General features: G+C 44.7%; 1 protein-coding gene across 1 annotated transcript in view; it reads right to left on the bottom strand.

The window, feature by feature from the left end:
• The window catches only part of LOC142095477 (uncharacterized), a 76,339-nt gene that overhangs the window by 25,388 nt on the left and 25,205 nt on the right, over positions 1-25,746 (bottom strand). Inside the window, exons 8-10 of the mRNA XM_075178422.1 lie at positions 17,080-17,822; positions 549-678; positions 379-458 (exon numbers count right to left, since the gene is read on the bottom strand). Of these exons, the coding sequence (XP_075034523.1) occupies positions 379-458; positions 549-678; positions 17,080-17,822 (953 nt within the window). The remainder of the gene's footprint in view (positions 1-378; positions 459-548; positions 679-17,079; positions 17,823-25,746) is intronic.

Raw genomic sequence — 25,746 nt, 5'->3', positions numbered from 1 at the left:
ATCAAACAAAATTCAGATTTTCTGTGTGCAAGTTTTATAAAAAAATATATATATATATATATTTCCAGGTTTATTACTTTAATCCAATTACTATAACACCTGTAAGTTTCAACAAATATCAATCAACTAGTTCTCCTAAGAACAGGGCTGACAAGTATATGTAAGTTATGTGAGGTAAAAGTTTTAGAGTCTCCCCCTATATAACCTCAACGTTAATATCAATCAGGGCCTCACTATAAATGATCCACAAAACAATAAAATAATAATTAATGAACTGAGATTAAACAGAAGAATATAACATTATAAGACCACTACAACTTCTCTAGAGATCATATATTGTAGAGACACATTTGTATTGGGACCCTCAATTCCATCTACCTGAGGGATATTGTGAGTTTCCTCTGTATGTGAATAAGGTTGATGACATCTATCTGAGATATTTCTGTTACTGGATCCATCTATAGGAAACACACAATAGCTGAATTATTCATATGTAATTATTTCAAAACTCCATTCTCCTTTACAATAATCAAAGAGTTCCCTCTTACCCGGTGATGTCAGGGGCTGGTGATTCTCCATCATCACGTCCTTGTACAGACCCATGTGTCCTTCTAAATACTCCCACTCCTCCATGGAGAAATAGACAGTGACATCCTCACACCTTATAGGAACCTGACACACACAATGATACAGTTATCACCCAGACACATCCCCTGGTGTTACTGTATAATGTCCCATTCCCAGCAGTCACCTCTCCAGTCAGCAGCTGAATGATCTTGTTGGTGAGTTCTAGAATCCTCTGGTCATTGTTTCTCTCATGTATCAGTGAGTGAGGTGGAGGCTCCGTGATGGGGCTGTGGGTCCTGCTCAGTCCTGCTGTCACATGAGGATGGCTGGTAGGTGTCACACCAGACTTCTTCACCACTGTGTAACCCTGTGTATTAAAGAGGAAACAATCAGCACAAAGAGTAGATGCAATTCACTTTTTCACAGATCCATCACTCAAGGTTATAACACTAATATAAACATATATTCTCATGAATTAATGGTCTCAGAAAGCCAGACTGAGTAATGCTTAAAGCAGCACTCCCAAGTAGGGAGCTGCTGTACAAAGGCATTATTCTCTAAGCTCCATGGTTCATCTCACACCCCTGGCCAAAAACTGGAGCTGTGTGATGCTGCAGAGGGTGTGTGAGATGACTGCATGAACCAATAACAGAAAACAATCTTTGTGATTGACTCTTCTGCTGCTATTTGAAAGTGGTGAACAGAAATAACTCTCTTGGTTATCTGGGAGCACAGCTTAAAATCTTTGGGACAATGGGAGTTTCATACATGAGGGTAAGTGCCACATATTGCATATTGGTCCACCCAGATTGAGGACACTAAAAGACTTGAAGACTAGAGGAAAGTCTATTGTGTGAGGAAGGGCATTCTAGAAAGTGGGTGCAGCCTGAACAAAAGTCCTGGAAAAGGGAACGGGAGCAGGAAATGAGTGTGGATGGAAAACACAGATCTTGTGCAGAGTGGAGGTGTTGAATTGGGAGATATTTGAGATGTATGTCGGTGCAGTTTTGCTGATGGCCTTGTATGTTATGTGACAAGGGCACACCTCAGGTGATACACACACAAACACCTTCTTGCTTATTAACTTGCTTTTATTGTCAGGATGGCAAAGTAATTTTTTTTTCACAATAATGATTTTATTAAAGTTTTTCCTTTTGGTTACATGGTACAAAAAAAAAACAACAAAAAAAAACATACATTCCAAATTACAAGGGAGAAACAGGAGAGGTGAGGGGGAGAGAGGGAGGCAGTACATATCAATACGTATCAATAGCATGAAACAGAACCAATCAAACGTTTTACAGAATTTACATATCCTTTCAGATACCACGTAGATAGAAGCCCCTGGATATTACTGTGGGGGATTACGTGGGGTTCCCCCAGAGGCGGGTAGGACCCGAGATTTGGATACATATTGGTTCCATTCAAACCATTTAATGTGGGGGGAGGAGGCAGAGGAGGAGTAAGGGACTCCCAACGTTTCCATGTCACAACTTAACTGAACCTTAGAAATTATCTTAACTATGGAGGGCAGCGTAGCTGATTTCCAGGCTTGGGCAATCACCGCACGGGTAGCTCTAAAGATGTGACCTATAACATACCGATCTCCTAATAACACTTGTGGAGGGAAGACATGTAAGAGAGCAACTTCTGGTGTACTAGGAATCGGCGTTCGAATAACTTAATTAAGGCATACGCAAAGTAATTTTTAACAAAGTTGCACACACTTTTCTTGTGACCCTAGGCTAAAGTAACATAGACCAGCTCCCTAGACACCAGCCACTGTCTGGCATCGATCACAAACATAAAAGAAAGAAAAAGGATTTTTACACTTATACGATAAATCAGTTTCTCTGATTCCATCTGGGGGACACTGCTACTATGGGTTGAACGTAGGGAGCTTGGAGCGGACACTTAACTAGTTAATTGTTTGATCTAACTTGCTGACAGACTCCTACCCTCTGCAACCCCCTGTAGCCTCTGTGTATTTATAAAGATCCAAAGAAGGGGAGACAACAACCAAGAACAAATAGCAGAAGAGCATAATGGAGGGAATGCAGTGATCCCCAGATGGAATCAGAGAAACGGATTTATCGTAAGTATAAAAATCCTTTTTTCTCTTGCATCCAATCTGGGGAACACTGCTACCATGGGGGTTTTCTAAAGGAACTCCCTAAGAGAGGGACCGCTTTGACATACCGACACGCAAAACACTATGACCAAAAAACTTGTCTGGGGACTCGAAAACATTAAACTGGCTATACTTTGTAAAGGTGTGGACAGAAAACCAGGTGGCAGCCTGGCAGAGCTGATCCGCTGAGACCACATTACGTTCAGCCCAAGAAGCCCCCACCAAACATTTGGAATTGGCTAGGCAAAGGCCAGTTATAATGATGGTGGACATGATCAACCTGGCTATAGTCTGCTTTGAAGCCAACCACCCTCGTTTATGGGCATGCAGCCGACGTCCTATCCACATAGATGCGTAGGACTCGAACTACATAGAAGGAAGGCCTAGAGGAGGAAGTCTCTTCCCTGAAAACCGGGACCACAATCTCTTGGTTTAGGTGAGACCCCTTCAACTGGAAGCGTATGTAGCACAGCCCTATTGTCATGGAAAATGAGCTATGGAGAGCAACAGGAAAGTGTCCCCAGCTCGGATACTATGTGTGAAGTAGCAATGGCTAGGAGGAACACCACTTTCCATGTCAAAAACCTAAAATGTATGTGCAGCACTTCCTGGAGGAAAGTCCTCATCTCTGGCAAGTCCGCTATTTTCTGCTGGAAAGAGATGGAGAGATCAGATACTTGTACCTTTAGTGAATTTAACCGCAGACCGGCCTCTACTCTATCCTGAAAAACATCCAAGAGCCGGGAGAGTCTGAAAGTGGGCATGTGGGAGACCCTATGCTCATATCACTTTATGTAGGTGCGCCACACTTGATGGTAGATGCGAGCCGAGGCTGGTTTCCTGGCCCACAGCATAGTTTCCACTACTCGTGAGGAAAACCCCTTTGACGTCCAAAGCCTGGCCTCAACAGCCATGCCATTAAAGCCAGTCAAGGTAGGTCCTGGTGTAGAAACGGACCTTGTAGTAGATCGTTCTTGAGGGGCAGATAAAACCCTGGGCCTACGGCCATGCAAAGGATGTCCAAGAACCAGACTCATTTAGGCCAGTTAGCTGCCCCAAAGATCACAGCAACACTGCTTGTATGACCTGACCAAGAACCCTGGGAAGCATTGGCATGGGAGAAAATAGGTATCCCAACCTGAACTCCCACCATATTCTCATGACATTCACCCCAACCGCCAGGGGGTCCCTGGAGCACAACCAAAACCTGGCGGTTAAGACAGGACACCATTAGGTCCAGGAAGTCCCCACTTCCGGATTAGAGACTGGTAGACCTTTCTCCTGGCAGCACTGCAAGGCGGCTGATGTAATCGGCCTCCCAATTTTCCACTCCTGGAATGAAGACCACCGATATTGCTGGCAGAAAATGTTCGCATCAGTATATGTGCCTTCACCTACATGGCTCCAGCACTTTTGGTATCCCCCTGCCGATTGACGTATGCCACTGCTATGGCATTGTCTGACTGAAGGCGAACAGTGGATCCCTGAAAGACCAACTGGCTCCCCTTAGGGCCAACAGCACTGTCTGCAATTCCAGGATGTTGATCGAAATAGAGGCCTCTCGAGTTGACCATCCCCTGAAGACGGAGTTGAACCACCACTATGCCCCGACCCAGAAGGCTGGCATCCGTCGTAACCAATATCCATGACCACGGGGCAAATGACCTGCCCAAGGTCAAATGATCCTGCTCTAACCACCACTGAAGCAATAGGCAGAGTTTTGGAGACAACTGAATCTTCTGAGGTTGTAGGTGGAGGAGGAACCTGACCATGAGGTCTAGTACAACTTTTCCTGGGATAGGAGCCTGTCAATAAGTCAGTTTCTGCAGTTCTCTCTCTCCTCTGTGTGTTTTCCCATTCTATTTAGGAAGAGCTCATGTGGTTGGCCAGGACGGGGGAGTTTCGATCTTCTCCCCCTTTTTTTAGCATCTTCAATTCCCTTATGTGGCTTATCCTGGCTGTTGCGCTGCTTCCGTGTGCATAAGCAGTGCAACAGCCTACACAATATGCGGTCTGAATGTTGCATCCTTCATCCGTTTTGTGAGGGAAATATGTTGTACTCCTGTTCCCCCCCATGCCCTGAGAAGCAGGGGACTTGGTATAATCCTTAGTGCAATGACGGCCTCCATTTCCCGTGTCCCGGCACTCTCTGGCTGTTATGACAATGTCGGTCTTCGGTATCTCAGTGGCCCTGATGGGCCTATTTGTTCAGAAGGGGCTCCAGTGTGACAGCGGTCTCAGGTACCACTGTCAACACCTGTCTGTGAATCGCCATCAGTGACACCCGTCCGGTTCTCATTGAGAGATAGCCTGAAGCGTGCTGCTTTAGTGTGGAGCCCTTCTGACTGTAAACTAAAGAAATTAATACAATCAATAAAATGAATACAATAAAAGAAACTGTTGTGCAGCAAGTGAAAGCAAGCCCAGCTCTCTTGGGCACTTAACAAACACTGAGGCTACAGGGGGTTGTGGAAGGGAGGAGTCTGTCAGCAAGTTAGATTAAACAATTAACTAGTTAAGTGCAAACTCCAAGCTCCCCACATACAACCCCATGGTAGCAGTGTCCCCCAGATTAGATGCAAGAGAAAGGTTTAAATAGCTTGCACACCTCCCACAGTCCTCACGGTCTGATGCAGGAATATAGGATCCCTGGATCTGCTTAACTAACCACTACTCAACCAGAGGCGCGGAGTCTAACATAACAGGTTGTCTTCACCAGGAACCCATGTAAGGAGGTATGGGCTTCGCAGCCACTGCCCCGTAGGTCGCAGCTCTCTGAAAGAGTGTTAGGTGAGACCCGTATGGAGAGTAGAGGAACAGGAGAAATGCTTAAGAGAGATGCAGCGGAGCAGCGAGGAGACATGAGGAGAAGATAGCCGTGGACAATTGGCACTGGACAGCAACCAAGGAATCACTGGAACAGCGAGCTGAACATGAGGAGGTGATCGTGGTAGATAGGTGACACAAAACACAAACGAGGAAACACTGGTACAGGGAGCTGAACTTGCAGAAGCAAAGGGAGTCACGTCTTATACCCTGTCATGATTTGACATAAAGAACAGGCACTTGATTTCGGGGTAATGTGCCTTAAATATCCTGCTGGTGAGTGGAGCACCAGCAGCAGGGACAGAGAGGGGTTAAAAGGAGATCGGGTCTGCTCAGAACAGGGGGGAACCATCCACAGTAACCCTGATCTATAAGAAGAGGTCAGGGGTACCAGCCCAGGTGCACCAGCAAAGGAGTAAACGAGCAGCGAGTCAACCAGAGGAACGACGCGTTTCTGGATGCCTTTAAGGAGTCCAGTGGTGGCAGCATTGTAAGCCCCTCCTATTATGGCAAGGGCGCAATTGTGATAAAGAAAGGGAACAGTGGCAAAGTAAGCCCAGCCGGTTACCAGCAACAACAGACAGGGTGGCATAGGAGGTCCATCCTGTCACACCATTCAATTATTAAATGTCAACACCTGGATATGACATCTGATGCTGCCTGGCACTAGCTTATGATGTGGAGGTCGGGTCTCACGTGTACTCCACTGTCCTGTAATAGACAGACCATTTACCTACACGTTTACTGCTACTAGCAGGAAATGACAGCACCAGGGAGCCAACCCAGCCTCAGCTACCATTCCTACAATGCTGAGACCTTCTGGGTCCCTAGGTAAGTCCCCACAGAAAAGACAACAAACAAACCATCTACTCTATCACTGCCTACTCATCTGAAAGAGTCAGGAGTCACACTATACACCCTCAGATGTGTTTGGTTTTCGTGTCTCTGCTCACCTGAGTAGGGAATTTACCCATTCATTAGCGCTGCCAGGAAAGATGACATTAGAAAGGAGTTTTAGAAATGTTCCTTTAAATGGAAAGACTGCATATGATTGGTCAAGGATAAGATGCTACATTCTGTACAGATAGTTGTAATTAGGGTACTTCATTGTATCTTGCTAGCCATTGCTGTAACATACATATGCTTCATTGTAACCTGCCTTCCCCACAATTATATGCATGACTGTAACTATAAAATACTTTATTTATTAAAGATATGGGAGTATCTTGAAGAAGACACTCTGAAACTACAGTAATCATCGAGAGGCATGAGGTCCCAAATGTATTCTGAGAGACATTGTCAGAAGGTAGCGGCTAGAGCCTCACTGCTACAGTTAATTTTATTATTTTAAATAATTCTTACCCCATAACAGAGATGGGAAGGGTTTGACAGGGTAACAGGGAGATAATTAAAGTTAGTTTAGCCCATGACAACAAAAATTCATAGGTCAGAGTTTAGATTAAATTAAGCACTGGCTGAGAAAGCCCTTACAGGCCTGTGTATCACCACTATAACGAGGAGGTGGAGAAACATCGCAAGATGGGTATGGAATGTGCAGACATAGGCAGAACAGGTGAAGAAACTGAAAAAGTTCAAATTGAGACATCAATGGAGGCGACAGTGAGGCCTGGAGCTTGCTCAGGAATGGCAGCAGGCAGGTGTGAGTGCATCTGCACGCACAGTGAGGAGAAGACTTTTGGATGATGGCCTGGTGTCAAGAAGGCCAGCAAAGAAGCCACTTCTCTCCAGGAAAAACATCAGAGACAGACTGATATTCTGCATAAGGTACAGGGATTGGACTGCTGAGGACTGGAGTAAAGTCATTTTCTCTGATGAATCCCTTTCAGATTGTTTCGGGCATCTAAAAAAACGCTTGTCTGGAGAAGGAAAGGTGAGCGCTGCCATCAGTCCTGTGTCATGCCAACAGTAAAGCATCCTGAGACCATTCATGTGTAGAGTTCTTTCTCAGCCAAGGGAGTGGGCTCACTCACAATTTTGCCTGAGAACACAGCCATGAATAAATAATGGTACCAAAACATCCTCCAAGAGCAACTTCTCCCAACCATCCAAGAACAGTTTGGTGATGAACAATGCCTTTTCCAGCATAATGGATCACTGTGCAGGCAAAAGTGATAACTAAGTGGCTCAGGGACCATGACCAGGAAACTCCCCAGACCTTAATCCCATTGAGAACTTGTAGTCAATCCTCAAGAGGCGGGTGGACAAACAAAAAAAATCACAAATTATGAAAAACTCCAAGCATTGATTAGTCAAGAATGAGCGCCCATCAGTCAGTATGTGGCCCAGAAGTTGATTGACAGCATGCTAGAGCAAGTTGTAGAGGTCTTCAAAAAGAAAGGTCAACACTGCAAATATTGACTCTTTGCATAAACTTAATGTAACTATCAATAAAAGCCTTTGATATTTATGAAATGCTTGTAATTTTACTTCACTATACCATAGCAACATCTGGCAAAATGGTCTAAAAACGCTGAAGCAGCAAACCAATAGTTGTGTCATTCTCAAAACTTTTGGCCATGATTGTACATCCCTGCCTCGTGCACAAATAATGTGACTGTGCTGCATCCCTTTCTACAGGCCACCTAAAATCTCCTATCCTGCCCCCGCATTGCCTCTTGTCTGCCCTCTAATAGTACTTTTGTGGGTGCAAAGAGGATAGAAAGAAATAAAATCCATGTAGCAGATAGGAGTCACTGCAGGACCCCCTTTGGCTGCAGACTTCACCAAGTCTATGACCCCTTTTGCTACATCACTGATTCAATGGAATTATTCCAATTGCTGTTACTAAACTGCACATAATAATTATCCTTATGGTTCTCCACAACCTTGCACAGTACAAAGATGTAAATCTTAATCCCCCCAGTTTTGTTTTTCTTAAATGAATCACAAGGTGTGGTGCTCCAAATCACCCACTGCCGTGAAAAACAGTCCTGGGGGCTTGGGCCTTTGGACCCTTCCCAAAAGGGAAGGGGCCTCATTCCTCCCCATCCCACTGAGCCAAAAAATCCCTAAGGGAGAGAAGGGTCTTTGAATCTCCCTTCGCCAAACCAAGTGAAAGTACCTTTACATTCCCGACCCCTGGAGCCAAACAGCCCCTTAGGGGGCAAGGGTCTTCGGGACTACCTCTGCCGCAAGGCTCGGGCAGTCCCCTTTACCCCAAGGTCGGTCAAAGCTTTCCCCGGGTGACTAGTTCTTCAACTTCCCCAGAAGGAGGGAGCCTCAGACAACTTAGGGAGAGGGATGCCCATAAGGGTCATACCCAAACTCAAAATGTGCAAACGAAAATTAAACTAAGTGAAATCTGTGCAAAAAAGTGCTTAGTGCCATAAGTGCTATATGTTCAATAAATAAAAAAAATGCCCATAGGCCCTAGCCAAATGGCCGGAGGGTATAAAAAATGTTCTGGTCCAGTCCCAAGAAATAAAAAAGTGTTGAAGCGTCACTCAAGTGTATTTTGCCTTGTGGGTTACTCTGTGTAAAGCGTGACTGTGAATGTCACCACCACCCGTGCATTTTCAGTCCCCCCAGTACTCTCACCACAAGTCCTCACTGTATTCTACTGTTACTGGGCCCTGCTCTAGTTACGTCCTCTGCTGCTCACAGATGTAGTGATGTCACCGTGATATTCCCAGAATCCCTCACTTCTCCAGCTAGGCTCATGTTTTATTAATTAAGATAATAGTGATGTCACCGAGACATTCCCAGAATCCCTCACTTCTCCAGTCAGGTTCATGTTTTATTAATAAAGATAATAGTGATGTCACAGAGACATTCCCAGAATCCCTCACTTCTCCAGTCAGGTTCATGTTTTATTAATAGAGATAATAGTGATGTCATCGAGAAATTCCCAGAATCCCTCACTTCTCCAGCTAGGTTCATGTTTTATTAATTAAGATAATAGTGATGTCACCGAGACATTCCCAGAATCCCTCACTTCTCCAGTCAGGTTCATGTTTTATTAATAAAGATAATAGTGATGTCACAGAGACATTCCCAGAATCCCTCACTTCTCCAGTCAGGTTCATGTTTTATTAATAGAGATAATAGTGATGTCATCGAGAAATTCCCAGAATCCCTCACTTCTCCAGTCAGGTTCATGTTTTATTAATAGAGATAGGAGTGATGTCATCGAGAAATTCCCAGAATCCCTCACTTCTCCAGTCAGGTTCATGTTTTATTAATAGAGATAATAGTGATGTCACCGAGACATTCCCAGAATCCCTCACTTCTCCAGTCAGGTTCATGTTTTATTAATAAAGATAATAGTGATGTCACAGAGACATTCCCAGAATCCCTCACTTCTCCAGTCAGGTTCATGTTTTATTAATAGAGATAATAGTGATGTCACCGAGACATTCCCAGAATCCCTCACTTCTCCAGTCAGGTTCATGTTTTATTAATAAAGATAATAGTGATGTCACAGAGACATTCCCAGAATCCCTCACTTCTCCAGTCAGGTTCATGTTTTATTAATAGAGATAATAGTGATGTCATCGAGAAATTCCCAGAATCCCTCACTTCTCCAGCTAGGTTCATGTTTTATTAATTAAGATAATAGTGATGTCACCGAGACATTCCCAGAATCCCTCACTTCTCCAGTCAGGTTCATGTTTTATTAATAAAGATAATAGTGATGTCACAGAGACATTCCCAGAATCCCTCACTTCTCCAGTCAGGTTCATGTTTTATTAATAGAGATAGGAGTGATGTCATCGAGAAATTCCCAGAATCCCTCACTTCTCCAGTCAGGTTCATGTTTTATTAATAGAGATAATAGTGATGTCACCGAGACATTCCCAGAATCCCTCACTTCTCCAGTCAGGTTCATGTTTTATTAATAAAGATAATAGTGATGTCACAGAGACATTCCCAGAATCCCTCACTTCTCCAGTCAGGTTCATGTTTTATTAATAGAGATAATAGTGATGTCACCGAGACATTCCCAGAATCCCTCACTTCTCCAGTCAGGTTCATGTTTTATTAATAAAGATAATAGTGATGTCACAGAGACATTCCCAGAATCCCTCACTTCTCCAGTCAGGTTCATGTTTTATTAATAGAGATAATAGTGATGTCATCGAGAAATTCCCAGAATCCCTCACTTCTCCAGCTAGGTTCATGTTTTATTAATTAAGATAATAGTGATGTCACCGAGACATTCCCAGAATCCCTCACTTCTCCAGTCAGGTTCATGTTTTATTAATAAAGATAATAGTGATGTCACAGAGACATTCCCAGAATCCCTCACTTCTCCAGTCAGGTTCATGTTTTATTAATAGAGATAATAGTGATGTCATCGAGAAATTCCCAGAATCCCTCACTTCTCCAGTCAGGTTCATGTTTTATTAATAGACATATGAGTGATATAATTGTGACATTCCCACAATCCCTCACCTCTCCAGTCAGCAGGTAGATGATTTCCAGGGTGATGTTTAAAATACTCTCAGTCACGTGACTCCTGTCCGTGTTCATCGTCATTGTGACAGTCAGATGATAAAGACTCTGCCTTGTAGGTGGATAAAAAATAAAGAGAAATACTAGGTAAGGATATTGTTACAGAAATAGAAGTAAAAAGCACACTTATATGAAGCTATACGCAGTTATACCAGTCATTATACAGACGCACTATGTGGTCTTATTATTAGCTATGTGCTGAATGTTCTGTACAATGTATATGATGGACTGATATGAACAGGATTTACTTTCTTGTCATACAACACATATTACAGCATTACATTTTCGACATAAAACATATGCAAAATATATGATTTATGCCACAGTGTGCATATTATTATTATTATTATTATTAATTTTTATTTATAGGGCGCCACAAAGTATCCGTAGCGCCGTACAGGGACAAACAATGGCACAGTACAAGGTGAAACAGCACAGTACAAGTAACAGTAAGCACTATAACTCTGGGGGCTCAGGCACAGCATGAAAGAGAGGGAGGGAGGGGAAAAGTGAGTATAGGCAGGTAACTATGGCCCAAGAGGGTGGGCACGGATGACAGGTTGAGAGTCACTGAGGGGAGCGGAGAGAAGCGAGAGGAGACAGAGGGCAGAGGGACTGAGAGGAGGTGAGCTGAGTAGCTGGAGAGCGCAGTTAAAAGTGATGGAAACAGAAGGTAGGAGAGCCCTGCTCAAAGGAGCGAACAATCTAAAGGGAGGGGAAGACAGACAGACACAAGGATGAGACAGAGAGACGGGAGAAACGGAGACGGAGTCGAAGGAAGGGGAAGAAGGGATGAGAGAGAGAGGTAGCCGACCGGTGGGAGTTTAGGCATGAGACTGGAAGGCTTTAAAGAAAAGGTGGGTTTTTAATGTTCGTTTGAAAGAGGACAGATTAGGGGAAGTTCTGATGGAGCGGGGGAGCTTGTTCCAATGGAGGGGAGCGGCGCGGGAGAAGTCTTGGATACGTGCGTGAGAGGAGGTAATCAGAGGGGAAGAGAGGCGACGATCATTGGACGATCGCAGTGAGCGGGAGGGAGCGTGAATAGAGATAAGGTTAGAGATGTAGGGAGCAGTGGAGTTGGCGAGGGCCTTGTAAGTCAGAGTGAGGAGCTTGAAAGGGATTCTGTAGGGGAAGGGGAGCCAGTGAAGGGCTTGGTAGAGGGGGGAGACAGAGGTGGAACGGCGAGAGAGGAAAATAAGCCTAGCAGCGGCGTTAAGTACAGACCAGGAATTATACAAGACCAGGAAAGTAAGAAGGAATATATATATATATATATATATATATATATATATATATATATATATATACACACACACAAGTTAACCCGTGCATGATACTCATGCATTCTAGTCATATCAAGCTACTTAAGGACTTAAAAAGGTTCTTGTCATGCATTTGGGCCTAGCCCAGGCCTCCTCAGGGGAAGATCGTTACTTCCCGACGCAAGCGCCATTTTTAATGTGTGTTCATGAGGTAAAATTACCTCACGAAAATGAGTTTAAACCCTCAACTTGAAAATTTATCCTTTACTACCCCTCCCACGGGGGGAAGGGGGGATGGTGGAAGTTAACTGACTTCACTATTCTAATTTTTTTTGTCAAATAATTGTCAGCATACCAAATTTCAGGTCAATTGGATGAGCCCTTTCTGAGAAAATAGTTTTTTCCACACACACACACACACACTAACACACGCCGCTAGGCTTTTACTTTTATGTATTAGACAATGCTAAGAATTTAGTAGGTCAGTGTATAACTCCGCCCAGCAGGTGGCGCTGCAGCTTGTTTTTTTTGTTTTTTTCTCACACACAGACTAACACACGCCGCTAGGCTTTTATATTATAGATAGATATATATATATATATATATATATTTGCTTATTGCTCCAGTTTCCTCCCTAAAGCCAATGGAGCAGGAACTGATGTGAATGAGTTCTCTGTACAGCACTGCGGAATTAGTGGCGCTATATAAATAAACGGATGATGATGATGATGAAATATATATATATTAAATATGACCTGCCATGCAGCAGAACAGCACTCCTGGAAATTATATAAATGTGACTGTATACATGGAGGAAAAGTACAGTGACATTGGAAGGAATATATAATATACTATAACAGCGGTTCCCAAAGTGTGTGCCGTGGCACCACAAAAAACAACTTACCGAATGTTTCCTGTGTTATTGTTTTTTGATTGTTTATGGCAGTTCTGTTTGATTTATTGGATCTACATTATGCACTTTACTCTGTGGTAACTGCTATGTTTGTTACATATTCTTTTACTAAAAACTTAATAAAAACCTTTTGAGAAAAAACAACTTACCAATGCGGCGGCACCCGAGACCCAGAATCCTCCTCCCTCCTCACTGAATGACATATTCAGTGAGAGGCGACAAGAGAGAGGAGGATGCTGGGTCCCACATTGGAAAGAAGATAGAAGAGAAGACAGAAGAAATAAAAGAAGAAAGGAGGCCAAGTATGGTAAGTAAAGAAACAGATGGGAAGGTGAAAGGAAATAACAACATAGTCTGCTCCACCTGTATACTAATAACACGGCACCAGAGTATGCTCCATCTGTATAATAATAAAACGGCACCAGAGTCTGCTCCACCTGTATACTAATAACACGGCACCAGAGTCTGCTCCACCTGTATAATAATAAAACGGCACCAGAGTCTGCTCCACCTGTATACTAATAACACAGCGCCAGAGTCTGCTCCACCTGTATAATAATAACACGGCACCAGAGTCTGCTCCAACTGTATAATAATAACACGGCACCAGAGTCTGCTCCACCTGTATAATAATAACACGGCACCAGAGTCTGCTCCACCTGTATAATAATAACACGGCACCCGAGTCTGCTCCACATGTATAATAATAACACGGCACCCGAGTCTGCTCCACCTGTATAATAATAACACGGCACCAGAGTCTGCTCCACCTGTATAATAATAACACTGCACCAGAGTCTGCTCCACCTGTATAATAATAACACGGCACCAGAGTCTGCTCCACCTGTCCTATAATGAAAGGGGAACAGTCTGCTCCATGTATATATAATAACATGACACCAAACACTGCTCCACCTGTATTATTATAAGATGACAACAGATTATACTCCACCTGTGATAATATTAGTATAATGATGTCAGTAACACCTGATTCCCGTAAAAACAAGACGTCCCCGCTGCTTCCTCCTCACTCACCCACGGAAACGTTACAGAGAACTCCCGGTTACTACAGTACAATGGATTTCCGTTCCAAGATGAGCTTCAACAAAATGGCCGCCACCGTGTGCAGAGACAGAGTAGGAAGAGACAGAGCTGCCTCTGATCAGTTAGTGAGAGGGGCGTGTCTATGCAAATGAGGGCTGTGACATCAGGGGAAGGGATTGTATTTTCTTACGCTAGGAGCAGCACGTGTCTTATTCTCACGTGACCAGTTCTACCCTCCAGCATATCTACACAGACCGCCTGCAGAGGGGCGGGGCTTACACACGTGGGCGGGGCCTCGTCACACACTGGGCAGGTTGGGGGCGGGATCCGGGATGATCAGGACCAGTGATTATTATGTACACTGAGCACATCCTCTGGTATAACAGGAATATATATAATTACTGCACTATATTTTAATTTTTCATTTCTTTATTAAATATTTTAATTTGGAGGAAACAAGGCTCTGAATGAAAGTGATTTGAAGATCATTCTAGATTAATCCAATTTATTGGGACTGTGGAGACCTCTGTTCATTGTAATTAAGGGGTCTATATGCCATTGGTGGCAGCGACTATCATTGTGTATTGCTGCATAGTGCAGGGATACTAAATGTAGTATCATTAGTACTTAACATGCCAGGGCTCATTGGTGAGATTCCCCCCTCATAAGCTATATATAAAAAACCTTTTCTCCGACAACTTGTTACTTGTCACCGCACTAGGCGCGATGGCTCGTCTGGAGCTGTTTCTCTCCCAGCGGCCAACATTAGCCTATATTCATTCTGTAGACATGTTTATAATGGTGACATTGTGACTGTCGACGGTTGTCACAATGTCGACATTAAAAGGGCAATGCCAGCCGGCAATGCAGCTAGCGGGTCTGGTACAAAATAGTTAATACCGGAAATAAACCCACACAAACGTGAACCGCAAAGCTCCCCACCCCCTCCAAACACATTAAGCCTCTAGTACTGCAGACGGACACGTTGTCAATACAGCGGAGCTGCGGGTTCCCTGCTATAGTGCCAACAGCCCTGGCTGGGGAAGCCTATGCTAGTTCTAGTAAAGTTGGGGGGACCCCACGCTTTTTGTCCCCGAGTTTGCTAGTACCAGCCTAGGCTGGCAGCGCTAGGGTTAATCTGTATGCATGTGGGGGGGGGTTTGGCGTTTTTTTAAACGTATCTAGCCAGGAGTCCATCTGCCCCAGTGAGTAATTACTGCTAGAAAAGTAGATTGTTATAAAATAATCAGCTATTGTATTCTTTATAACTGGGGGCAGACGCACAAGCAAGAGCTGAAGTTGGTGGGGCTGAAAAATCTGTAATTGTAACAGCAGCACAGAGTATTTCAGCTCCACCAACTCCTTCACAACGATGTTTAGACAAGTTTGGCAGAGAATCAGCTAGGTGACAGCACAGAGTAATGACGACATTGTGCTGTGATGGGCACCTGCGTAACTTCATACATCCAAAGTGCAGAGTGTTGAAGCATCCTGGTATTTTCCATGAAGTGGAGTCTGTAAGGTATTACAGTCATCCATAATGAATAGTTGTCCAGGATTTTCCTCTTCTATAATATGGTCCTTTCATCAAAGATGTATTAGTCTGCACTGTTCTACTATCCACAAAGTACATCGGAAACTAATAGTCCTGTAACATCCAGTTATTCAATCAAAGTGATCCCTTTATATTATTAATGACTGTTATAAAATCGTTCTAGTTATGTTACTCTATCACACATACACTGTGAAATACACAGTGAAATCAGAGATCGTTACCTTTTTTCCTGTCTTGATAAAAAGATACTACATGAATAACACAAACAGCAAGTAATTTAGGAAATCACAGATTGATGTGAATTTTGTTAAAAGTTTAAAATTGCGTTAACTCCAAATTTAGAGAACATATTACATCCTGATGGTAATCATTAAATGTAATATCTCACCAGTTGTGATGCCTGCTAAGATCAGGAGGCATTCAAAAACTGTACAAAAAGAGCCCTTTATTACCATGTAAAATAGGATTCCATCTATACTTCTGGATGATCACTAGTACCTCAGAAAAGTCCTTGTTAGGAAGCTTGAACAATAAAACATCACTGCTGGAAGATTCTGCCTATTGCATGTGGTATACTGTGACCAACAGATAAGAGCTTACACTCTAATCCGAACCCCGGCTGCAACGTGTTGAACCCAGCGTCTCTGTGTCAAAGCTCTGTCCTTTACCCAGCAGTCCTGATCATAAGTAAATGGTCAGGAGGTACCAACCAACCCACAGCATAGAGGCGCTGTAACAGCTTTACCAGCAACCCCAGAAGTAAGTGGTGCTGTGCACCATATATATGTGGCAGGAAGGTTCTCCTACAACTACTGTGAAGTTGGCATACGCACGAGAAGTTGGCATACGCACGAGTGGCTGCTGACAAGGAGTGGTTAGTAAGAGTCTATTAATGACAGTGAGAAAGAAACCCAGATAAACTGTGTAGGAAGAACATCCTTTTACCCCCCAACAGACCGGTGGTGAATAAGCCCATCTGGTCACACCAGCAAATTGTTGGGATGATAGATTAATTAAATTAACGTGGTCTTGATATTGCAGAGAGTTAGACAGAAATTGAATAGAATACGTCCTTTATAAGAGGAATCCTTTGCAGCCTAATGTTGATGACATACAGTAAATTCCAGCTAGGTGTGGATTGCAATTAAATTGTGATATACTAATATGTTGTGTAATAATAAATATTGTATTTCCCCTTCATTAAGCAGGGACACCAATATAATCAAAAATTGTATTTATGCTTGATATTTTTCAACAGTAACATTATGGTTAAATACTGCAACAATTTATGATTCTTGTATTTCTATAAACCCAAATAAATTGCGTTTCCTAATGTGTGCTGTCGCTGATGTTTACAAAGACTTGATCTATGGATAAAACATTTCCCACATTCAGAACATGGAAATGGCTTCCCACCTGTGTGAGTTCGCTGATGTTCCGCAAGATTTGATTTATGATTAAAACATTTTCCACATTCAGAACATGGAAATGGCTTCTCATCTCTGTGAGTTCGCTGATGTTCCGCAAGATTTGATTTATGATTAAAACATTTTTCACATTCAGAACATGGATATGGCTTCTCACCTGTGTGAACTCTCTGATGTGTATTAAGCACTGACTGTCGTGTAAAACATTTCCCACATTCAGAACATAGAAATGGCTTCTTACCTCCATGAAGAATCTGATGTTTAACAAAATTTGATTTATCATTAAAACATTTCCCACATTCAGAACATGAATATGGCTTTTCACCTGTGTGAACTCTCTGATGTGTATTAAGTCCCGACTGCCGTGTAAAACATTTCCCACATTCAGAACATGAAAACAGTTTACCATCTGTACTGGGTGTAACAGGATTCAAGATGTCAGGTGAACATTCCCCATTAATTGAGGGATCAAATGATATATCTACATAATTAAATAATCGATGTACATTGAAGATAATGGGGTTTTCGCCTGAAGAATTTTGTGTGGTGTTATGTTCGATTTCACAATCTGGAGATAAAACAAGATGTCTCTTCAAGTTATTCCAGCTGTGTTGTCCATCTGCTAAGAATAAAATAAATATATGGAAATACACATTTCTCCATAACAGATTTGCTATTTACTGTAACAATAAGTGGATTGCAATACCCCAAAATTTCCATAAAACAGCAAATTCAACAATTTTTCATAGATTATATTAAAAAGCTTCCATTCCATACTATGATGTGACACTGCTATTCAAGACCGCTCATTGCTTAGGACTTTATAACAAGAGAGAAGTTGACATCATTAACTAAGACAACTAAGCAAGATAAGGACCCAGGAGCCCGAAGAATGGTTTAGAAATGTTTGTGAAATCCCTCCAGTGGGTCTTGAACTCTCTACTAGAGACTGGTGGTTCTGTATGGGTGCAACATCTGGGCTTGGTACTGGGATTCCTGGACTAGATTCAGATGCCTTATCTACATGCGAACCTGTAATCCAAGATACAAACTAAGACATTCACTTTTAACAATCTGCACTCACATTTTAGACTTTTGACTCATATGCAGGTCACATTAGGTGCTCTGACCTCACACTGTCTTATCACTCTCAGGATCTCCATCTCAATCTCTCTCTCTAACAGGGGACATCTCCATCAGAGGTCAGACACAACCAAGCATCCAAGAGCACTAATTCAAACAAGTACATGACCAGGACAGCCTTATACAAACCCCGGTACAGACAAGCATAAACCAACCAGAACACATGTCCCCTTTTTAAAAATTAAGCTCCTGGCAGGTGTTAGGGCTAACGACAAATGTCATAAACTTGTAGAAGAGGCAGAAGAGGTCTTCACCTATAGCAACTGCCTTTATTGTAGAGCTGAACACGCTCACAGATACTCAGATGCCCCCAGGTTTCCCCACATTCTGCTTTTAGAAGTCCTTACTAGATTTTTGGTAGGTAATGTCGCTATAACCGTCAGGGACGCTAAGCCCTCCTTGCCTTAAATACAAGTAAGACCCAATAGAACCTGGAGGGGCACAGGAGGACAATCAACCCCAACTGAAGACTAATTGCTCCTAGATTGCGCACGTGCCCGGCTGCGGTATGTGCAGAGCGTCCAGGCCTTCACCATGGCAACGGCCGGGACGTGTCTGAGAGGCCGAGCGAGTTGCGGCGTTGCCGACCCGTGGTGGCTCGTAACAACAGGGCTCTCGGTCCACACTCAATAATTACATCCCAGAAGCGTTACTCTCTCTCGCTTTAGCATAAAACCTCAGAGGGTCATTATGCTATGCTCTATAGAAGACTACACCTAGACCCACTAATAGCTTATAAATAACTACAAATAATAATATTTTAATATAGACATACATATGAGAGACTTTCTTGAAAATCTTCTGCCCTTGCAAAAAAATATATGGCAGAGAACAACAATCTTCTTTTCCATTATACTTTACAACATTTCTCTGGTCCAAAACCCAAAGCATGGACCATTTTCACACGCTATAGTTTTACAATTATTTTCTTCTTATGAATCATCCATGGCAAACATTGACAGGTTGTCAGGCGCCGCTCGGCGGCCGCCCGCCCACACAGAACGTCTGGTTGCCTAGCAACCAGACGCGTCACTTCCCCTTCTGCCCGGCCAGCTCAGACCCAGAAGCGTCCCCGTTGCTAGGCAACGGGACGCTGCTTGAAGAGAGCGCTACGGCGCTACAGGATGACTAGCGCTACGGCGCTACAGCTATGACAGCACTACTAGTGCTGAGGGCATTGGCTAGCAGCACTATTTAAGTCCCTCTGACCTCACCTCCTGTGCCAGAGTTTCAGGTCCTTTCCTGTCCTCCAGCGTTCCAGTGTTTATCTGTTTCCTGACCCTTGCCTTCCTCCAGTTTATTGCCGTTTGCCTGTGACCATTGTGACCCGGATTGCCTTGACTACCCCTTTTGGATCTCCCTTTTGTACCTCGCTGTCAGAACGTTATCTACCCGGCTTGATTCACACCCCGTTCGGATTCTCCTTGTGTACCTGCATTGCCCGCACCGTTGCCGAACCTGCCTGTCTGACATTCCTCTCGTGCTTCGCTATCTGACTCGTGGAAGGACCGCGACCTGCGTGTTTCCTGCAGCTAAGCCCATACCTCCTTGCGGGGGTCCCTGGTGAACACCAGGGGCACGTTAGACTCCGCGCCTTCCTCCGAGTAGTGCCAACGATAGCAGGTACGCTATACTAGTCGTGACAGTAAACTCTGGCGATGACTACCGAAGGAACGGGGGAACCCTCAGCCCGGGACCTTCTCATTCATTTGGCTCAGCGAGTAGAACAGCAAGAAGCAGCCCAAGCACACCTCCTACAATGTGTTCAAGGTATCGCTACACGCTTCGATGCCTTACAAGACTCCCTGCCTGCTGCTCCTGCCATTACCACCGCCCCAGGGGCGTCCTCTAGTGTGGTTACTGTATCCACTGCAACTTCTGGCATGCGTATCCCCACGCCTGAAAAATACGATGGAGATCCCAAGAAATGCAGGGATTTCTTGAACCAGTGCTCCATCCAGTTTGAGTGCAATGCAGGAGCATTTCCTTCAGAGCGAACGAAGGTGGCGTTTATGATCTCCCTCCTGAGTGGTCAAGCACTAGCCTGGGCTTTGCCTTTGTGGGAAAATGGAGACCCTTTTCTTAATAACACCGGCTCCTTTATTGAAGCTTTCAGGAGAGTCTTCGATGACCCTGGGAGAGTAGCCTCTGCTGCCACCAGCTTGCTGAACCTGCGTCAAGGCAACTTATCAGTTGGGCAATATGCCATCCAGTTCCGGACCTTAGCGTCAGAGCTGAAATGGAACAACGAGGCGCTGGTATCAACTTTTTGGCAAGGTCTAATCGACCGTATTAAGGACGAACTAATTTCTCGGGATCTTCCCTCTGATCTTGATACTCTAATTGCGCTATGTATCAAAGTAGACCTACGTTATCAGGAACGCACCCAGGAACGTCCTGTCTCTAAGCGGGTGGTTCCTCGTCTGGCTCCTCAATTTCAAAACCCAGTTTTGCCTATGGATGAACCCATGCAAGTAGGACGTTCCCGTTTATCCCCAGAAGAAAGAGAGAGGCGCTTCAGGCAGCGTCTCTGCCTTTACTGCGGCGATTCCGGACATGTTCTCAAGGTCTGTCCTAAGAGACCGGGAAACCCGTCCTCCTAAACGGTAGCAGGGAGGCCGGTTTAGGAGTATCCACAGTTGCTCCCTACTCAAAAAACACCCCTGAGCTTCTTATGGCAGTCACCCTGAGCACCCCTAGAGGTCCCTTCTCCACCACGGCCTTTGTGGATTCCGGCTCCTCCGGGAACTTCATTTCTGCCACTCTCATTGCTGGGCTTCAAATTCCAACTCTCCCCTTGCCTCAATCATTATCATTAACAGCAGTGGATGGGAACCGTGTCAGCAGTGGCTCCATCTCCTTCATCACTTCACCTATTCGGTTAATGGTTGGAGCCCTCCATAGCGAGATGATTCAGTTGTTGGTGTTGCCAAAATCCATCAATCCCATTATCTTGGGGCTTCCATGGCTACGAAGACACTCTCCGCAGATGGATTGGGATCGAGCTCAGGTTACTCGTTGGGGTACAGAATGTCATCATAGATGTCTACCTAGTGTTCTGCCTCCTGGTTCCCAAGTTGTTGCTCAGTCCACAGTTACGGAAGTTAGCCTTCCAGCTGCATACACTGACTTCCAAGATGTATTCAGTAAAACTGAGGCCGAGTTATTACCTCCCCATCGGCCCTGGGATTGTTCCATCACTTTGCTTCCCGATCAACCTATACCCAAGGGGCGAACGTATCCCCTTTCTCGCCCAGAGACCCTGGCAATGTCCCAATATATCAAGGAGAATCTGGAACGTGGTTTTATTCGCAAGTCTACCTCTCCTGCTGGGGCTGGATTCTTCTTTGTCAAGAAAAAAGATGGGTCTCTGCGCCCATGCATTGACTATAGACCCCTGAATCGTATTACCATCAAGAATCGGTACCCGTTACCTCTTATCTCTGACCTATTTGACAGAATCAGCGGGGCTCAAGTGTTTACTAAATTAGACCTACGAGGGGCCTACAACCTCATTCGTATAAAGAAGGGTGACGAGTGGAAGACCGCCTTCAATACGAGGGATGGTCATTTTGAATACCTGGTAATGCCCTTCGGTCTTTGCAATGCCCCTGCCATCTTCCAGAATTTCGTTAATGACATCTTTCAAGATCTGTTGTACACCTCCGTAGTCGTTTATCTAGACGACATCCTAGTGTTTTCTAAAGACTTGAGTTCTCATCAAGAACAAGTGAGGGAGGTCTTACGAAGACTGCGCAAATATCATCTTTATTGCAAATTGGAAAAATGTGTTTTTGAAGTTCTCCAAGTGTCCTTCCTTGGGTTCATTGTGTCCGGCTCCGGGTTACAGATGGATCCCACCAAGGTGTCATCCATCTTGAATTGGCCTCAACCGCAGGGTCTTAAAAGTATCCAAAGATTCATTGGATTCGCCAATTATTATCGACAGTTCATCCAAGATTTCTCTTCCATCATTGCTCCAATTACAGCATTAACTAGGAGATCTGCCAATCCAAAGATATGGTCTCCAGAAGCTGTTTCTGCCTTTACTACTCTTAAGAAAGCCTTTTCCTCGGCCTCTGTGCTCTCTCAGCCGGATCAACAGCGACCTTTCTTTGTGGAGGTAGACGCCTCTTCAATAGGCATTGGAGCCGTGTTATTCCAAAAGACACCTTCAGGTACCCATTCTCCATGCGGGTTCTTCTCCAGACAATTTCTTCCCAACGAGATTAATTACGGAATCGGAGACAAGGAGCTTCTCGCTATTAAAGCAGCTTTGGAGGAATGGCGGCACCTATTAGAGGGAGCCCTATATCCGGTTACCATCTTTACAGACCACCGAAATTTGACATTCATTCGGGAAGCTCGCTGTCTGAATCCTCGGCAGGCCCGCTGGGCATCATTCTTTGCTCGCTTCAACATGATTCTTACCTTCTGTCCAGGTGCTAAGAATGGGCGGGCAGACGCTCTATCTCGTTCTTTTGATGATACAGACCGCCTGAATCCATCGATTCCTCATTGCATTATTGACCCTTCGAACATCATTGCTATTACCAATACTGTGAAGGATGCTCCGCCCACAGGACGATCATTTGTGGAACCACAATTACGACTCAAGGTATTGCGTTGGGCCCATTCGTCCTGTATCGCGGGTCACGCCGGCATAAAGAAGACCACATTCCTTCTCTGCCGTTGTTTCTGGTGGCCTACCATACGCGCTGATATACGGGACTTTATTGCAGCATGTACCATTTGTGCCCAACACAAAACTTCCAGGAAGGTTCCTGCTGGGTTGCTCCAGCCCCTACCCACGCCTGATGCTCGCTGGGAGAGTATAGCCATGGATTTTATTACTGACCTTCCCTGCAGTTCTGGATTCAATACCATCTGGGTTGTCATTGACGGATTTTCTAAAATGGTGCATTTTATTCCTCTTTCAGGTCTACCTTCAGCCAGTCACTTAGCCGACACATTTATCAAGGAGATCTTCAGACTTCATGGTTGCCCTAAGGAAATTATCTCTGACAGGGGAGTGCAATTCATCTCCCGGTTCTGGAGGGCTTTCTGTAAAAAACTGGGTACGGAGTTAAAATTCTCATCGGGATATCACCCCCAGACCAATGGTCAGACCGAGCGGATCAACCAGGATTTAGAGACTTTTCTCCGTTGCTTTACCGCTGATAATCAAAGCAGATGGTCACAATTCCTTCCCTGGGCAGAATTCTCACACAATCACCATGTCCATGAATCTACCGGGTTTTCTCCATTCTTTATTGTGACCGGGATGCATCCTATTATCCCAGAGCCATTTCCCAATTCTTCCTCCTCTGTTCCAGCGGTGGACTCACTTTATCGAGAATTCTCTATCATTTGGGCCACAACCAAAGCAGCTCTGCAAAAGGCATCACAGCACCATAAGATCTTTGCAGATCGCCACCGAAGAGCTACTCCCCTATTAAAGGTAGGGGATCAAGTATGGCTTTCCACTAAAGATTTAAAACTCAAAGTACCATCTATGAAAATGGCTCCACGTTTTATTGGTCCTTACATCATCTCACAAGTTATTAATCCAGTGTGTGTTAAACTAAAGCTACCGACTTCTTTACGATGTCATAATACTTTTCATGTGTCCCTACTCCGGCCATTGGTGCTTAACAGGTTCTTTGTACCTCCATCTCGACCTCCTCCTGTTCAAACCTCCTCTGGAACAGAGTTTGAGATCAGCCGGATTCTGGATGTCCGCATTCGCTACGGGCAACAACAGTTCCTTGTGCACTGGAAGGGATTTGGCCCGGAAGAAAGATCTTGGGTGGATAAACCGGACCTTCACGCTCCTCAGTTACTCAAGAGATTCCTCCAAACAAGGGGAGAAGGAGGAGGGCATACTGTCAGGCGCCGCTCGGCGGCCGCCCGCCCGTCCACACAGAACGTCTGGTTGCCTAGCAACCAGACGCGTCACTTCCCCTTCCGCCCGGCCAGCTCAGACCCAGAAGCGTCCCCGTTGCTAGGCAACGGGACGCTGCTTGAAGAGAGCGCTACGGCGCTACAGGATGACTAGCGCTACGGCGCTACAGCTATGACAGCACTACTAGTGCTGAGGGCATTGGCTAGCAGCACTATTTAAGTCCCTCTGACCTCACCTCCTGTGCCAGAGTTTCAGGTCCTTTCCTGTCCTCCAGCGTTCCAGTGTTTATCTGTTTCCTGACCCTTGCCTTCCTCCAGTTTATTGCCGTTTGCCTGTGACCATTGTGACCCGGATTGCCTTGACTACCCCTTTTGGATCTCCCTTTTGTACCTCGCTGTCAGAACGTTATCTACCCGGCTTGATTCACACCCCGTTCGGATTCTCCTTGTGTACCTTCATTGCCCGCACCGTTGCCGAACCTGCCTGTCTGACATTCCTCTCGTGCTTCGCTATCTGACTCGTGGAAGGACCGCGACCTGCGTGTTTCCTGCAGCTAAGCCCATACCTCCTTGCGGGGGTCCCTGGTGAACACCAGGGGCACGTTAGACTCCGCGCCTTCCTCCGAGTAGTGCCAACGATAGCAGGTACGCTATACTAGTCGTGACACAGGTGTTATGAAACAAAGTCCCAGACACTTACCACAAGTAATAAGCCCTGAGACCCCACCCTATCAATCATGGTCAGAGTTTCTTAAATACCAGGTGCCCCTATGTTGTCCCCAGAAGGCTAGGGAGAGGCAAGTACCACCCATGTTCAATAATGGTTCTTTATGCCCAGGATCTCAGTGGCAGGGGCCAGGTTGGGAACTTAAAGTGACCCTGGAAAACATTATATAAGTGGCCTAATGTAGGCAGAACCAAATCAACTGTAGTCAGAGACAACACAAATGGGGTTAGCACACAGTTAGCCCTAACCACATCAGTGGTAGATGAGGCCAATGCAACACGCCATGGTAGGCAATATCACAGCAAGCAGAGCCTGTCATGGTAGCTCATACTAACGCACAAGTAGGCAAAGCAAACACAAGCAGGATGTTATGTGAGTGGTGTAGCTTAATCCAGCCGCAAGGTCTCGGACGTCCTTGCTCTTGCATGAAGTCTGGACAACATCAGATAGATTATTCTAACTGGGGTCTCATCCACTGTCAATCTCCCACTGGTTCTAAGGTCTCTCTAGCAGTATAAAATGAAAACAAATCTCATTGCCTCTGTCTACATGTATGCAAGACTTTAGTGCGTCCTTACCATTAATGGTGGAGTATGCCCTTACTCCCAAGAATAGGGACCACCCTCCCAATGTCCTCTGTACCCCTTCTTGCGGGCAGAGATGGCTTTCATATTAAGAAAAACATAATTTTAAATATAACTAATTAACATCAACAATTCAAAAGATTTTTTTTGTTAAAATTAAACGAAAATACACCCATATATGCACCATG

Source organism: Mixophyes fleayi, chromosome 6 (genome assembly GCF_038048845.1).
Source record: "Mixophyes fleayi isolate aMixFle1 chromosome 6, aMixFle1.hap1, whole genome shotgun sequence".
Taxonomy (NCBI): domain Eukaryota; kingdom Metazoa; phylum Chordata; class Amphibia; order Anura; family Limnodynastidae; genus Mixophyes; species Mixophyes fleayi.
This window is presented reverse-complemented; position numbering and strand designations above follow the sequence as displayed.